Source organism: Daucus carota, chromosome 9, assembly GCF_001625215.2.
Source record: "Daucus carota subsp. sativus chromosome 9, DH1 v3.0, whole genome shotgun sequence".
NCBI classification, from domain to species: Eukaryota; Viridiplantae; Streptophyta; class Magnoliopsida; order Apiales; family Apiaceae; genus Daucus; species Daucus carota.
This window is the reverse complement of record NC_030389.2, coordinates 43,778,830-43,795,245: the sequence shown is the minus strand read 5'-3', so window position 1 is coordinate 43,795,245 and position 16,416 is coordinate 43,778,830. Positions and strand designations below refer to the sequence as shown.

Here is a 16,416-nt window from a genome sequence, read left to right as displayed (position 1 = left end):
GAGTCCACCATTATAAAAGAGTAGAAGCCAATCAAAATCCACCAAATTTATTGAATTTGATGCTTAACATGTGCCCGAGCAGTAGAAATAAGTATTTTCAATTTTTCATTACCTCAAGATCTCAGAAATTTGTACAAGGAAACTCAATGCAAGAAAATAAAGACAAGATGTTGACAAGTAACGTGTCACTGTTTCTCTCGTTTGTTTGTGTCAAGATTTCTTATCTGGGATCTAGCCCCTCCCTCTCACACACTCTCTCTCATATAATTATTATTAAAACAAATACTCCTACATATACTTACATTCTCTCTGTATCTCTAACTTCTTTACCTTTCTTTCATCACACACACTGGCCCAGCTGATCAAAATCTACTTATTTTTTTCTCCATCTGACCATCATCCAAGTCTCCATAAATGGTGTTTCAATCCACCCACTTTATTCTCTCTCTCAGATTCTTCTAAATTATTATTAATTTTTTAATATTTTTTTAGAGTTTCTTGGAAATTCTTGGGTTCTTGGATTGTGTAAAGATTCAATTTTTATGGTTGATTCTTGAAAAAGAGGGTGTTTTATGATGTGGGTCTGAGGTAAAATTTCATTTCATTTCATGTCTGATGAGATTTTCAAGTTTTTTAATTTGTTTTATATTGGGTTGTGTTAGGTGATAATTAATTTTATGCATTTGTGTTTTGTGACTTTTGTCTAGTAGCTTACTTGATGAAATGTTGGATTTGATAGTTGATCAGTATACTGTTGTACTTTCCCTTTTGAGTTAGATTCTTGTTTGTTTGGTGATTGTAGATATTATTTTATTTTTTCAGTAATGACTTTCCTCTTACTGTTGTTATTGGAGTACTTGTATCTGTAATTCTGTATTGATTTCGAGATTGGAAGGGTTTATCTCTCATAATTTTACTATGTAATCTAGATTTTTCGACATCTAATTATATTCGGCATGCTATTGATTATGTTCTTGGTTGTCAAGGACTTCAAATTGGAATGAGTATATATGGCAGAATGTAAGTTTAAGTTCTGTTAACTCTATAATTTTCATTTGGCTGAGATTTAGATGCCATATTAGGTGCCTATTAAGATTGGATATTTTGCGAGACTGAGTTGTTGCTATTCAAGTCTTCTGCGTATGTTCTTATGTATGTCGGGATTTTATGTATTAACAAATTGCTAGGCCTAAAAGAATGAATTACTTGTTACCATGTTCTTTCTTCCATCATGTTTCAGATTCTATGTACGATTTGAATTGATAGTCTGCATTCCCAATTCTGAATGCTCAAATTTGGATTCTCTATCAAACAAATTGTAGATGAAAATTTTGAAGTTGTAGATTTCACATGAAATTATTGTTGTTGTGTGCATCTGGACAATTGGAACTGCCGGGTGCCATGTTTGCTCAGCTAAAAGTATCGGAGTTTGATGTTATTATTGGAGTTTCAAAAACTCGACCTTCTAGATGCTTGGGAAAAATGAATAAATTTGAAGTAATATTGGCTTTATATCATGGATATGAGGGTTGGTAGCGCCACTAGATACTAATTATGAATTTTTTTAGCTAAGTACATTGAATATTGTATCCTGGTCATAGTAGAATATTTACTTTCACATGCTCTAAAACTAATGTTAGATTTTTAATTTTCAGCATTTTTATTGTGCTTTTGTAAAGTTGTGGTAATAAGTATAGTTCATCCTAGAGTGTTCAGGCTTTAATATGTATATTTTGCTTCAGGAATGGGAACTAAAGTGCACTGTGAAAGCTACACGCCCGGGTATTACTCCATTAGGGATATGAATGAGGATTTAAGTACTAGTATTTGGTCTCCATTTCACGGAGATAAGAACTTGCTTAATGGACATTACTGTGAAGGCTTCATGCAGAGGACGGTAAGAGACAGATATCCAGAAAATGAGAAGGATGTTCTAAAAGTGAAGATGATTGAGCATGATACGGTATTCAAAAACCAGGTATATACTTTGTCATATATCCGTGGTCTTCCCTGTTCTCAGTATCTATAGTTTATACATAGGATGGGCTCTCTCATATTTGACACTAAAAAGGTTTTTATTTGGCATTGTCATGCGTAGTTGCTCTTCTATATTCTTTATTGTTCCAACATTTTATTTTAGATTTCTTGATTAAATAGGATCTTGTTGTCGTCCAGGTATATGAACTTCATCGCATTTATAGAGTGCAGAGGGAAATGATGGAAGAAGCCCGAAGGAAGGAACTATATAATCACCATCGATCAGTTGAGACCTCGTTATCATCCAGCATCTTACCATCTCAAAGGCCATTCGATGAAGTCAGGAATTGGCAAACGCCTAGCTTTCCATTAGCTAAACCTAGTTGCGCCAGACCCTCCATACTGGGATCTGAAGTCATTGAATTACCTTCGAGTTGCATGAAATTGAAAGGACATAACAGTGAAGCTGATCTAGTTCCATACCGCAACAAATGTGATCAAAAGGATCTTGTTTGTTTAGACTCTAGGTCATTAAAGGTTAAGAAAAGTTTGTTTAATCATCAAATCTCAGCTGACAAATATGCAACAGAAAGAGAAGAGCATTTCCAGGATATTGAGATGTCAAGTGCTAGAATTTATCCTACCAGTAGCGATCATAGACTCTCACAGGGAAATAGTACAGGAAAATATACTGGTGGTGGGAAGACTAATGACCTGGGAGATACTTTATCTGATTTAAGTCCGAAGATCCCTATGTTAGCTGACCTTAATGAACCAGTTCAGGTTGAGGGAAACAATTTACCTGAAATTGTCGATGTTTCTGGTCGTTCTGCGAGCTATGGAGATATTAAAGGCCTCAATTTCACTGCTAAATCGAAGTCACAATTTATTGATTTATCCCGAGACCTTTCACACAATTCCAAGGGTGGGAGAAGTAATGGGAATTTTGTTGATTTATCTGAAACAAATAAAGGCACCAGGAGAGGGTGGTTATCCTGTATGTATGAAGCAGGTAAAATTCTTTATCCTTTTTTAATTATAATTTTTACAATATTAATCTTTTCCTTGATGTCTCTAGTGTATTGCTTTAAACTTGGAATGTTCGCCCCAGACTGCTAACGATACATGGATTTTGTTTTTATGTGTGCAAGTTCTATGCAGAGATATCTTATTCATTCTTTGTAATTGGACAAAATTTTCAAACTTCAACTATTTTCATATGCTTGTGTCATGTTTGCTACAATCATAAATAATTGAACATCTATAGAGTATAACGGGTTATAAATCTCCTTGACAGTGCCCTTATAAATACCTTTAAAGCTACCTCATTACTCAGTACCTGACAAAGCAGTTTCTATCAGGAAAGAGTCTATAGTATTAACTATTAAGTTGTAGCCACATTAATAGAATGTATTCTTATCTCGTATTTTTGTTGCTTATCATTACATGTGGATATGCAAACTTTACAGGGAACCGTGGAGCTGATGCGAATTTTGTGCCCACATTTTACCAATCAGAGCAGTTGCCTACACCTTCCCCGCAAATGCCGTTTATGCCTGGCCAGCCTAATCTACATCAGGGAATTCTTCCAACTGATCATGCGAAGGAAGAAACAAGGACAGAGAGAAATCTTAGTTACGAGTTATCTAATAGAAGTTGCGGCCGCTCTAATTACAACCCTTCAGAATCAGTTGTGACCTCCCATATCTCCAAATCCCATCAGTGGCATAATTCTTCTAATGTTGCCAATTCTTGGTCACACTCTGTCACATCTTGGGAAAAACCTAAATCTATCTCGACTGAGAAGGTGACTTCACCATATGCCAGGCCATCTAAAACCTCAAATGGGGATATAAATGGTAGTTCGAGGTTGAACCCTAGTCTGGGAAGCAAACTTCCTATGCAGAATGAAATGTGCCTAGGCTCCTCATTGGTTTCCACGGGCCTATCAACAAAAGCATCATCATTTGGTTATGCTAGTCTGAAATGCAATGAGATTGATGCTGTACCATCAAAGCACTTGACAGGCCATGGTTTAAAAAATGTCTTGAGAGAATCAGATATCAAAAATTTGAAGCCTGTGAAGGGTTTGGACTTAAATGCCGTCCTCCCAATTGAATCATCTGACGAGGAAACTTTACCTCAAAGTAATGAAATTTTAGATGGAAAAAGGAAGTATAGAGACCCTAATCCGGATTTGCCATGGTTACGAGGGAAGCCGATGTGTAACGTTGTGTCCACCATAACAAGGAACAAATTAGATTCGGGTTTACCGGAGGCTTCATATAATCAATTGCTTAAAGATGAAACAGTGAAAGACTCTAATTCTCTACCAATTGCTGCTTCGAATAGTTGTCATGTTAGGGTGGACAGGGGCTCTGCTTCAGCTGCTGTAAACAATGGTAAATTACTTGGATTCCCCGTATTCGGAAACTTTTGTACCTTAAAGAATGACTCTGCATCAGTTCAAAGTTCCTGTAATAATGTCAGCACAAAAACTAAAGGAAATTATAGAGGATTTGATATTAATGTAGCTTGTAATTTGGTGGACGAGGAGTTCAATAAACAGATTGGTGAAGAAGCTATTTTATCAGAAAAGGGAAATGATACAAAAGTCAACAACTTCAGGAACATTGATTTGAACTCTTGTGTAAGCGAAGATGAAGATATATTAGTGTCTTCTCACGCGAGCACCAGTGGGAAGGTCAAGATTGCATTTGAGATAGATCTGGAAGCGCCTGCTGTTCAGAACACTGCAGATGCTCTTTTCCCTGTAGAAGAACAAAAACTACCTGAGGGGTCCCTGCAATCAAAACTTCACAAAACTGAGCAGCAAAAGGATCAAGCTGTAAAATATGCAGCGGAAACAATAGTTGCCATCTCCTCTTACAGTCGAGATCCTCATATTGAATGTACTAAGTTAGACCGTTCTGAATTGCCGGACTCCCTCACATGGTTTGCAGATGTAATTTCTTCTTCGGCTGAAGAACTTGAAAGGAAGCTTTGCAAAGATTATGAAGGCAGAAATTGTAGAGAAATTGAGGCGCCCAGGGAATTGGATGATTACGAGGTCATGACACTGCAACTAACAGAGACCCGGGAAGAAGACTACATGCCTGAGCCTTTTGTACCTGAAATCCCCAACTTGGAAGTAGGGGCCACTTCAGTACCTAGTCGAACACGAAAGGGCCCTGCAAGGAGAGGGAGGATACGGAAGGACTTCCAAAGGGATGTCCTTCCAGGTCTCGTCTCTTTGTCAAGACATGAGGTGACAGAAGATCTTCAGACATTTGGAGGACTAATGAGAGCTACTGGACATCAATGGAATGGAGGAACAACAAGAAGGAACGGCACTAGAGGAAGGAGAAGATGCATTGTTGATCCCTCCCCTTCCGTTGTTGTGGCTCCAGTCTGCAATCCACTATTGCCTAACTTTAATGGTATTGAAGCTAGAGTAGAGGATGTGAGCTTAACTGGGTGGGGAAAAACAACTAGACGTCCACGACGGCAAAGAAGTGCTGCAACTAACAATCCGGCAGTTGCAATGACATAATTTTGAGTTCAGAATATCTTACTTTATGTTCATGCCTTTACAGAGAAAGTTTCTACAGGTAAAAACATTTGGTTATTGGAGAATTGACATTGTCCTCGAATGCAGTTTGATTGCTTTCCACCGTTTTCCTTCGTATAATACTCCCATAATCCCATGCAAATGACAATGAAGGACATAAATTTCTGCCAAACCTAGGTGCTAAACAAAAGCAATTAACATGAATGTTTTTAGGTGAAGACCTCGGAATTCTTGTATTTTGATTCATAAAAATGTATAGCTAATCCCACAGGCGCTGAAACCCTAACAAACGTTCTCCATCATGGCTGAGACATAGTAAATAGATTAGTTCTCCCGACTACATGGACATCAGGAAGTTCATACCTTTCTTTCTTGATCTTTACAATGTCCAATACACTTGTTGGGCTACTCATTTTCGAAACGTTGCTCAGGATCATTATATACTCCGTATCATATTGATCCAACCGTTCCTCAACCAGTACCTGATGATCTGATCAATACTAGTACTACTTTACTCAACCTCAATAAGATGAATTTGTTTACTTGGTTCACTGGGTTATAGATGCAAATCGAGCTCCATATATCAGTACTGACATTAGTGTTCCCTCACTTGTTGACACTACTTCAGGAGATTCATATCTTCATCGTTTGAATGCCCAATCGGGGTTTTCTTCTCAGCTTAAACAACTATCGTTTTCATGGAACAAGGTTAGTTTGCTGTGTGCTATTATGATATATGTGTTGCTAACTTCTCAATTGAATTATAATGTATGTTACTTTTACGGGTATACACGGATTGGGTCGGGCGAGTTGATAGATTTTAATAACCTAACTCAATTAAGCGAGGCTCGTAAATTTTCAACCCAACTCGTAGAAAAATTATTCAAAACCCAATCCGTAAAATATATTTTGGTTTGGATCAGTTTGGATCGGATTAATCGGTTTAATGGATATCAGAAAACAAATGAAGTTCAAAAATAAATTAGCAATGCATAAATTGTAAGCTATAACGTTAAGAAAAGAAGATATTATAACAGTAATTCATATGAGAGTTGTAAAAATCATAAAGTGATTTTTGTATCAAACATATGCATCATCTATAATTTTAAATTGATCAAGTGACGTTGTCATGAGTTTCAACCCATGCACAATAATCAGATGTTACTCTGAGTATCAGGGATCATACCAAACACATACATATAACAGAAATGATCATATAAATTAACATGATAAGTAAAAATAGTTAAATCAATGGGATAATCCCTTTATGTATTAGGTTGGGTCAAAAATGTATATTTATTTAACTCCCCTAATTTTATGTATCAGGTCGGGTTGAAAAAATCAAAACTCAAATCCAAATCATTAAAATCGAGTTGATGTATTTTCACCCCAAGTATATATCGGGTTGGAAAAATGCGGTTCGGATTGGTCAAAATAAAGTCGGATTGGATTTGTTTAGGCGGGTTGACCAGCCCATGTACGGCTGAGCAAACGGTCGGTTCGGTCACCGTATCGAAATAACCGAAAACCGAAGATTTATATTTTTAATAACCTAACCGAACTAAAACGAACTTGCTTTTCAAACCAAACCGAAATACTTCGGTTTTTTCTTTTTCGGTTCGGTTTTTAAACCGAAATTTACAAACTCAACACAGATTAATCATCGCCATAATCAATTTAAAAAAATATAGGAAACAGGAATCCACATAAAACTTTTGGTTCTACTCAGGAAAAAACCTAACTGAAAGAAGCCAATCATAAAATCATATAATTGCTTTTATATAGCAATTATATAAAAGATAACAGCCAAATTGGCTGAGCCAATGCAATGTATTAACCGCGCTAAATATTTGAAGTGATCCAGGGGCTTGAAGTGCTAGACAATACACTGCATTCATCTGTGCCTGAAATGAATAGAGTGGTACTTTGTTGTTGGTATAACAAAATACCCACCAAGAAATGCTGTTAATACTGATGAAATCAAGCCGAGTGGGAATCCGATCCACAGCCCTGTCCACAAGAACCAGGGCTCTTTTTCATCAACGTCGTCGTCGTCATCATTATCACCTGGTTTTGGCTCGTCTCCTGAACATTTCACCGTGATTTGCATCCCACATAGTCCACTATTATTAGCGAAATAACTTGGATTGTTTATTCTGTCCATCTGTCTACCTCGCGGAATTTTACCACTTAGTTTGTTGTTACTGACATCTAGTACAGAGAGTTGCTCTAGCTTTCCAAATGATTGTGGAATTGTACCAGAGAGTTTGTTCGTTGATAAGTCCATGCTCTCTATACTCTCCAAGTCCCCGAGACTTCCTGGTATGTGTCCGGAGAGTCTGTTGTTGGAGATGTTGAGTTGTTTCAGATTCCTGAGATTTCCTAATGAAGCTGGAATATCACCTGACAGCTTATTATTTGACAAGTCCAACAATGAGTAGATTCCGCGGTTATGACTTGAAATACCTCGTACAGACTTTTTCCATGTCACCATTAAGTCATTGATTTCAATTGTATAGCTCAACATGTCACTAACCATTGTAACAGTACCGGCAACCCAATTCACCCATAGTCCGGTATCACCTGTCCCATATGGATAACCGTACAGTGTGGTAAACGTCGCCATTAGATTTCCCAACCCTGACGGGATATTTCCAACAAGATTGTTACTTGAAAGATCAAGAATTAGGATTTTGCTTTGGTTCACGAATAAGTTAGGTGGCAATGAACCGTGGAGAGAGTTGTTACGTAGAATGAGGACTTGAAGAGTGGGTATACAAGAGAGAAATTCTGGGAAAACACCGGTAATGTTGTTGTCATGGAGATCAAGATGGACAAGCTGTTTCATGTCTGCCAGCTTCTTTGGCAACTTGCCAGAGAACTTATTTTCTCCGAGGGCAAGAATACTGATTCCATGACTAAATGACACAGGAACGTCACCTGATAGTTCATTTGAGGAGAGATCAACATAATGAAGCAAGGGTGCAGAATTCAGGGCTGGGAGTGTGTTGCCAGAGAATCTGTTTCTTGACAAGTCCAGTAGCAATAGTGGACGTATATCTGCAATGGATTTTGGAATGGCCCCTGAAAAATTGTTCGCAGAAAGCATAAGTGCCTTGATGTTAGTAGCATCACCTACGTTTTTTGGCAACTCTCCTGAAAAATTGTTTTCTGAAAGTGCCAAAAGTGATAACCTTGTAGATCGGAAAAGGCTAGACGGTATTGAACCAGTAAGCTTGTTCCGTGACAGTAGTAAAATTTCAATCTTCATCTCAGCAAGCCATAGTGGGAATTCTCCTGTCATGTGATTGTCACTCAGTTCAAGAACATCAAGATTCTTTTGAGTGAAAATCCATTTTGGAATGTCTCCGTAAACTTGACACGATCTGAGAGAGAGTTTAGAGAGCACACACTTGGGAACTAATTTGACATTGCTATCCCAAATCAATCTGTTTCCTCCAAGATACAAAATTTTAAGACTTTCTCTGTCAAATAACCACAATGGGATTTCCCCAGAAAGCAAATTATCTTCCAGGTGAAGTGTTTCTAATTTGCTCAAGTTTCGTATTGATGGTGGGATTACACCATTGAAACTGTTATTCTGCAATGACAAAGTAGAAATGTTGAGCAGGTTTCCAATTGCACTCGGAATTTGCTTATGGAAATGATTATTACCCAAATCCAAAATTTCCAACCCCTTCAACTTTCCAATTGTATCTGGAATCTGACCCCAAAATTTGTTGTCATTGACAACAAATTGCTGCAACTCTGTCAGATTTCCAATCTGCATAGGAATATTCCCATCAAGAAAATTATTTCCCAACTTTAATGTCCTCAGATTTCCAAGCTTGCCAACTTCACTGCTTAAACCCCCCGTTAAAGAATTAGCACTTAAACCAAGAAACTGCAGATACCTCAAGTCGAAAAGTTGTGATGGGATTGAGCCATAAAATCGATTTTGACTGATGTCAAGGTGAATTATTTTGGTGAGATTAGCCAACCCTTTGCCCGAAATTCCCCCCTCTAACAAATTCCCAGAGATGTCAAGAAACTGCAAAGACCTCAAGTGGAAAAGTTGTGCTGGAATCGAGCCTTCAAAGTCATTAGAGCTCATGCTAAGGTGAACTAGTCTGGTGAGATTCACCAAACCTGTGTCTGAAATTTCCCCCACCATATAATTTTCCGAGATGTCAAGTAGCATTAAAGATCTAATGCTATAAATGGGGTCTAAGATTGTTACATCAACGAAAGGAACATCATAATTATAGTCGTCGAGAGGAAGAAGTATGTTAAGGTGTAAAGCTGTGATGTCACGCGAATGCAAACTACAAACAACTCTGTTCCATGCACAACAATCAGAACTAGAGTTCCATGACTCCAAGCCAAATATGGTTGAGTTTGTAGTTTCGTATAATTCGAGTAAGGAGGATTTCAAGTGGAGAAGGGATTGTTTTTGATGAGCAGGACAAGATAAGCATTGCATGAACATGAACATGAACATGAAGAAGCAATGCACAAGAAGAAGTTTGATTAGGCTTAGTGGTTTGGCCATTGTTGTGTTTAACTAAATATTGTGCAGTGGAGTTCACCTTTTAAAGTAAATGGAATTGCTTTTATGACTGGTCTAGTAATTGTATGGCAATTACTGATAAAGTTATTAATTGTTAATTTTTGGTTAGCAATGCTTGACTATGCACACTCATAACCGCGTTAGAGGGCTCCCACTTTGATTATTAAGGCTTGATTTTTTATACTATTTTCCAGAAAAACTGTGAATATATGAAACTTCCTTCACTTTTGATTTTCAAGGCTTGATTTTCTAATACTATTTTTCAGGAAAAACTGTGACTATGAAGCTTCCTTCACCTTTGATTTTCGAGGCTTGATTTTTATACTATTTTTCAGGAAAAATTGTGACCATGAAACTTTCTTCACCTTTCCGATAACAATCTCGTCATACCATGTGCATAATGGCACAGAGAATATAAGATGAAAATAGATTAAACTCCATTGGACATGCTTTATAATATTGAGCTCCATTGCATGCTGACTACTCCATTCAAGCTAACAGAACTAGAAACAGAAGCATGTAGTATAAACTTTGAATTATATTACATCAGCCTATTTTCTATACATGTGCTTATACAGTTATACTTATTATATACAGACAATAACCAGCAGCTACCTGAGATCTACCAGAAACGGTCCTTGTTGACACTCAGGTAACCGGCCATTACTTTCCCTCCTGTATTCCGCATGCCGTCAATGAGGAAGCACCATGTGGAACCTAATGCGCCAATGAAAAAGTCGGATTCTGCAGCCATCAAGAAATTAACTAAAGGGTAGTTGGTGCTGATTTGTCGGCCAAGACTTGCTTCATATGTTGCCATTGTCATGTTTCCTACTTGCCGCGTAACGTTTGTGTAGTAAAACTTCCAGTGAGGATATGACCTGGACTTGTCAACAACTTCCTGGAGTTTTTGGATGAATATCAAGTAAGCTAATGTACTAGAATTTACAACGAAATTAATAAAAATGCTAAAATTATACCTGCATTTCGGTGGACAACCAGATACTATTGAGATGGGGAAAGCGATTTCTGATGCGATGCGCAAGACGCATGTATTCCTCAAATTCGACAACCTTCATTTCACATGCCTTGTCGCCCATTCTTACATGCATACTCAGCAATGGTCGTGGCATCCATGGCTTATGATTTGACCATACATAATCTTCTATGTCAGCCTTATGCCTATCTGAAACAGAAGTGCTCTGTACATAGACACTTCTTAGAAGGCATTATCATTTAAAATTATTTATACTAGTTTCTAATCTAATCCTGGACAATATCCCTATGCGGAACCTTAAATTGTTTTAATTCATCAAAAAGGTGGCTAAGGGCCACTTTTTTGAGAAAAAAAATATTAGTGTTTTCTCAGAAAAGTGGCCCTTCGCCATTTTTTTGAAACATAAAAACAATGTCTGGCCACCCATTGGCAAATCTAGCCACTCAAATGCAAAAGCGGATAAAGTTCGGCCACCGCTTTGCATTTTACTCCTTGTTATCTGCACCAAGTCCACGTGACATAGGTGGCGGCTATATCTATATACTTTGTGGCTATTGTACTATTATAAACGAGGTTTATCTATCAACAGGACATACCGTTGAATAATTTTCAGACCGTGATGATAGAACCAGTTTGGCAGCTTCCAATCCGAATGCTGCATGCCGCGCTGCATTCAGTAAGTTGCATGTGTACTCCGACTTAAACCTCATAAGATAGCGAATGGCCTTCATAATAACATGAAAGATAATTATGTAAAGACATGCAACACTTTATCTACCAAACATGAACAATTACATATATACATCATTCAAGTAAATTTGTCCATATATGAAGTATAAGGCAGGGATGACCTGTGGACAAATATTAGGTACACGCTATGAAGATTCTGTTGCAGAAGATCGGAATCATTCTAGCTATATTGGTTTGCAAAACATGGTAGATGAAAATTTCGAAAGGGGTTATAAACTTAGAAGCCAACATTTATGATTACACGTAGATACACAAACTGTCTGGGTCCTAAATTTGTCACCCATGGTTGGGAAAATACTTCTGCTAGATTCTTGGTTGATGTTCAACTGTATTTAAAAGAATTATAGTCCTCATTCTGCCCAATAAGTGTTTATACTGCTTTAAAGGAAATGAACTTGGAGATTAGAATTATATACTGATTCATATAAATACTTGATCACTTGTTTGAGAAATGTCGATATCAGATAAAGTTGTGACTTTTCACATTGCCAGAAGAATATTCTTTTTCTGCTGTGTATGATAGTTGTACCTGTGCTCTCCACCATCTTCTGTCCATTTTCCTATGATGTGAAAGCAGGCTACCATTAATTTCTGTTGTTGGCTGCATATAACTCCAAGGATAACCCCATACCCTGTAAAATAAGTAATCTTATCATCCACATGCTTAAATGTCGTAGCAGATGCTTTAAGCGGAAAGGAGAGACTAGATCTATTGACTTCAGTAGAAGAACTTAAAAAAGTATTTGAAAGATTAGAAATAGAGGTATGTGTTTCTGAGGATAGAAGCCAGAAAGTTTCTACAATGATGTTTCAACCTGAGTTGATAGAGAAGATTAGAAGATGTCAGGAGTATATGCTTATGAACGAAAGAGAAAGTTTGTCTGGAGAAGAACTTCAGACTCGGAAAGATGATAAAGGAATATTACGATTTGCTTCTCGAATTTGGATTCCAGTGTGAGTAAATTAAGGAATAAAATCATACATGATGCACATAGGTCAGGAATGAAAAATAAGTAATCGTATCATCCACATGCTTAAATTGTTGAAGTATACAATTCTAAGATGTAGGACAGCTTGCCTGGGAATACGTCCAGTCCATATATCCTTCGAGGTATAATTTTCTTTTGTAGTTATCGTTCCTTTTTCCCATGCTTTCTTCTCTCCCATGAGCTGAAATGCACGATCCCGACATTCCTGGGATGTCTCGGGAAAGAAGTAGCATGACCAGCTCGAGCGTGATGATCCTATATTAGGATAAAACATTGTTAGTATATATTACAATCTTCAAAGTCTCTTTACTACCAAGTTTTTGACATGTCCATCATTATTATATTACTAAACAGTCAGCAGTACTGAAAAATAGTATTGATATAAATATTTTAGAAATGTTGTAAACCACAATTAAAAACATGTTGAAGATATGGATGTTGGTAAGTTACTACTGATCTTGTTGGTGACTTGAAAAATAAATTCTTGCTCATATTGTTCAGGAAATAATAAAATCACACTGAAATTATACCTCTACAGCCATCATGGTCAGCACGATTATAGTAATTTGTGACAAGTACCCTTCTTTCATTAATTGCAATAGCGAGAAGCCCACACATGCCAGCGAACTGAGCTCCAATCCCAAATCCAGGAAGTCTTTCCCAGTCAGCTACAAGAAACTTTACGCTAGGATCACTGCAGTTTGAGGGATGTTGGCGGAACCAAATGTCACTTTGCACTTTCCTAGTTAGAGGATAATTTTCTTCATCTGATCCTGTGATCTGCCAAACCCACAAATTTGTATATACCAATAAGTGGAGCCTCGTAACATAAAGGTCAAAACAGGAGATTATCTACATAAACCGAGGACATAACAGTTCCCAAACCATAACCTCATTGAAAAGTAGCTATAGTTAGGATTTAGGAGATCAGTACACATCTATTCCCTCAGTAAATATCTACGTAATTACTGGCCTGTTTGCTTGTAGTATATTCACCCGAATTTGCATATAAGAAAAAGAAAAAGCATATTACTTTAGCACAATAAACTGGTAACGTACCCATGGAGGATAAGAAGCTCCAGGTATTGGCCGATAGTTGTAATTCCTCAGTTGCTCTTCTGCAGACGAGAGAAGGTAATTGTTTAACGTCCCCTTCCATATTGTCCATGGTGGTAGCAGCTTATTTTTCATGCGTTCATCAAGTTGCTGATTTACCTCCGCATTCAGTTTGCAATTTTCTAAATGAGGAGCTTTGGGATTGGGGGGATCAGGTAAGCCTAATCCATTACTATTTAGAAGTTTGAAGTCCTCAAGTGATTTATTTAGAAAAGTACTCCAACTTGAGTACATAAAGGTCACTCTTTCATCAATTGAAAGTTCACTATTCTTCTCAGAGTAAAACTTTTCTTCTACATCCAGTGCTGATACCTTCTGCGCAACATCTACAAAGTATCAAAAATATCTTAATTTTCCAATCGAAATCGAAACAAATTATTATTAGAGACTTTAAGTAGTTTAAAGGGTCATTAACGATCCATGAACAGAACTTACTTAGGGGAATCCAGAAAGTATTCACCTCAGTTACTTTTGCAAAGAAAATAATAATATAAACTCAATGCTGTTTCAGAAACAAAATTAACTTTACAGCAACAAACATATATGATCTGTAACACTGTCTTCGAGTATCAATTTTTACCGGCATATAGTTAATACTTCTAGACAAGTGTTATTCCCTGCATACTGAATTAAGGGAGTACAACAAAAACAAATTAAAACAAGTTGATAAAATTCATTTAGCAAGGTGGCTGTAGTTGACTATATTGAAGGAAGAGAAGAAATACGATAATAGAAGTTCAAGGTGTTAAATATATCATCAGTTGGCAACTTTGAGTATAATTCAATCATGGAATATAAAAATGAATAAGAAATGAAATTTGTGAGACAAGTTAAGGTTAACTTTTATGTTCCATCTACTAGTCCTCTTGGGACACTGTTGTGGACTTTTGTACAAAGCTTCTGCTTCAATTCTGACTAAAAGAATCTCCTTCTAAATTTTCTAGATAATTCCTGATATGCTTGAAACAAGGAAAACATATTACATTATTACCAAATATATGAATCTCAAACATGGCACAATTTTCATATATATCAGGCAAGTGAACCTTGTCAGTAACTCCGACATATCTAGCAGGACATTTTGATAATTCTGATGACCCTTTAGTTTATTTTTAAAATCTTAGAGCTTCTTCCCTACCTTATTGTTAATAAGATCATTTAGTGTCGTCTGAAAAGTAAATCGTTGCACTAGTATTAAGAACAATCACATTTTTGAAGTACAATCAAAACTATTGCAGTAAATATCCATCCCTATCCTCTATCCTCGTACTTGAGAAAAATATTTAAACTCCCATAAAATATCAGAGATTAGAGGTAAAAAAGAAACAAAGGAATACCTAAAATGCAATTAAGTAAAAGAGAAGTTTCACTTACCCCCAACTCTTGAGCCAAAATCTGATGACAGAGGGCCAGTAGTGAATGTGGAAATGGAGACTGAACCAAATTCGAGAGTACCAAAAGAGGTAAGAGCAGCCAGAAACACAGTGGTGATACAAACCCCACAAAGAAAACCCAACACACATAGCTGACACGGGTATGAATTACTCATCTGAAAAGCTCGCTGTGAAACGACTCTTTCAAGTGATTTCTGGTTCTTGATTGTAGAATTTCTGTGTGACACAGCTCTATCAAGAGGCTTCTGATTATTTTGAGCCTCCAAGTCTTCTTTGGCAGAAGTTGCCATGCCCCCAAAACACAACCAAATAAAAGCAGGCACCAGTAGAGTGAACCTAGTCTTCTAACCAACAATCAAGTAAAATCACATGAAACACTTCTTTTTCAGACACAAACTCAACCCCCCTCAAACCACAAGTGTAAGAATAAGGAAATGAGTGACTCACATTCTCAAAACTACTTGTCTTCTGTAATTTGGTGGTCCAACATCTTCCTAACTGCACCCACATAATTAAAATCTACTTAAAAAAGTTCCAACACACAAAAACAAAAGGATTTTAAGGATACATGGGCAGAAAAAGACCAATCATTTGAAGTGCACCCAAAGAAACATAGGAAATAAAAACAATAAAAATCAAATGGACCCCTTTGGACAATAATTAGACACATATGATACAAGTTAGCATAATTACAAGAAAGTAAGAAACCCAACTTAAAAGACTTGCTTACCTTTGAATACACAGCCAGCCAGACAAGCTGAAAGATTTAGAAAACAGAACTCATGATACTAGAATAACCCCACCAAGTAGAGATGAATTTGGAGGTATTCACTCACATTCACAGAGTCACAGCCAGGTGGGCTTGTGAGGAACAACACAAAACATGCATAAGACACCTGTTGAGCACCACTTCTAAATTTGGATTTCCAGCATTAAAGATAAAGATTGCATCCCGCAGAACTTCTGTGATATATTTTCATGATAATTTAATAGCCGAAATCTACACAGATATTTAGATATTATACATATCTCTTGTCAAGATTTTCTTTTTA

The 16,416-nt window shown here is 37.0% G+C and overlaps 3 protein-coding genes across 6 annotated transcripts; 1 reads left to right on the top strand and 2 right to left on the bottom strand.

The window, feature by feature from the left end:
* Positions 1-249: 249 nt before the first annotated feature.
* On the top strand, positions 250-10,938 carry LOC108202516 (uncharacterized). Of its 3 annotated transcripts, none has more exons than XR_001803132.2 (6): positions 250-588; positions 1,743-1,978; positions 2,176-2,989; positions 3,447-5,588; positions 6,177-6,256; positions 10,716-10,938. XR_001803132.2 is itself a non-coding variant. In XM_017370952.2 (4 exons), the coding sequence occupies exons 2-4, from the start codon at positions 1,745-1,747 to the stop codon at positions 5,528-5,530; spliced, it is 3,132 nt and encodes a 1,043-aa protein (XP_017226441.1). In that variant the 5' UTR covers positions 250-588; positions 1,743-1,744; the 3' UTR covers positions 5,531-5,648. The 3 variants fall into 3 exon arrangements, 1 of the variants encoding a protein (XP_017226441.1); XR_010287691.1 differs by lacking the exon at positions 250-588 and adding an exon at positions 666-1,020; XM_017370952.2 differs by lacking the exons at positions 6,177-6,256; positions 10,716-10,938 and having other exon boundaries at positions 3,447-5,648.
* On the bottom strand, positions 7,443-10,100 carry LOC108201699 (receptor-like protein 46). The gene has a single exon (XM_017369985.1). It carries the CDS (start codon positions 10,098-10,100, stop codon positions 7,443-7,445), a length of 2,658 nt encoding a protein of 885 aa, XP_017225474.1.
* On the bottom strand, positions 10,529-16,380 carry LOC108202517 (uncharacterized). 2 transcript variants are annotated; one of them, XM_017370954.2, is made up of 10 exons: positions 16,095-16,380; positions 15,812-15,862; positions 15,345-15,708; positions 13,914-14,296; positions 13,385-13,634; positions 12,944-13,109; positions 12,395-12,497; positions 11,712-11,840; positions 11,099-11,320; positions 10,529-11,019 (listed from the first exon to the last, which is right to left on the bottom strand). In XM_017370954.2, exons 3-10 carry the CDS (start codon positions 15,652-15,654, stop codon positions 10,741-10,743), a joined length of 1,842 nt encoding a protein of 613 aa, XP_017226443.2. In that variant the 5' UTR covers positions 15,655-15,708; positions 15,812-15,862; positions 16,095-16,380; the 3' UTR covers positions 10,529-10,740. The 2 variants fall into 2 exon arrangements, with proteins under 2 accessions (XP_017226443.2, XP_017226444.2); XM_017370955.2 differs by having other exon boundaries at positions 15,345-15,705.
* Positions 16,381-16,416: the final 36 nt, after the last annotated feature.

Bases quoted from the DNA above. Each gene is read 5' to 3' on its own strand.
- LOC108201699 (XM_017369985.1), bottom strand. From the start codon at position 10,100: ATGGCCAAACCACTAAGCCTAATCAAACTTCTTCTTGTGCATTGCTTC.
- LOC108202516 (XM_017370952.2), top strand. From the start codon at position 1,745: ATGGGAACTAAAGTGCACTGTGAAAGCTACACGCCCGGGTATTACTCC. The intron at 1,979-2,175 runs GTATATACTTTG...GTTGTCGTCCAG, and splicing joins ATACGGTATTCAAAAACCAG to GTATATGAACTTCATCGCAT. The intron at 2,990-3,446 runs GTAAAATTCTTT...CAAACTTTACAG, and splicing joins ATCCTGTATGTATGAAGCAG to GGAACCGTGGAGCTGATGCG.
- LOC108202517 (XM_017370954.2), bottom strand. From the start codon at position 15,654: ATGGCAACTTCTGCCAAAGAAGACTTGGAGGCTCAAAATAATCAGAAG. The intron at 11,841-12,394 runs GTACAACTATCA...GTTATTATGAAG, and splicing joins GAAGATGGTGGAGAGCACAG to GCCATTCGCTATCTTATGAG. The intron at 11,321-11,711 runs GTATGTCCTGTT...GTCTATGTACAG, and splicing joins GGTCTGAAAATTATTCAACG to AGCACTTCTGTTTCAGATAG.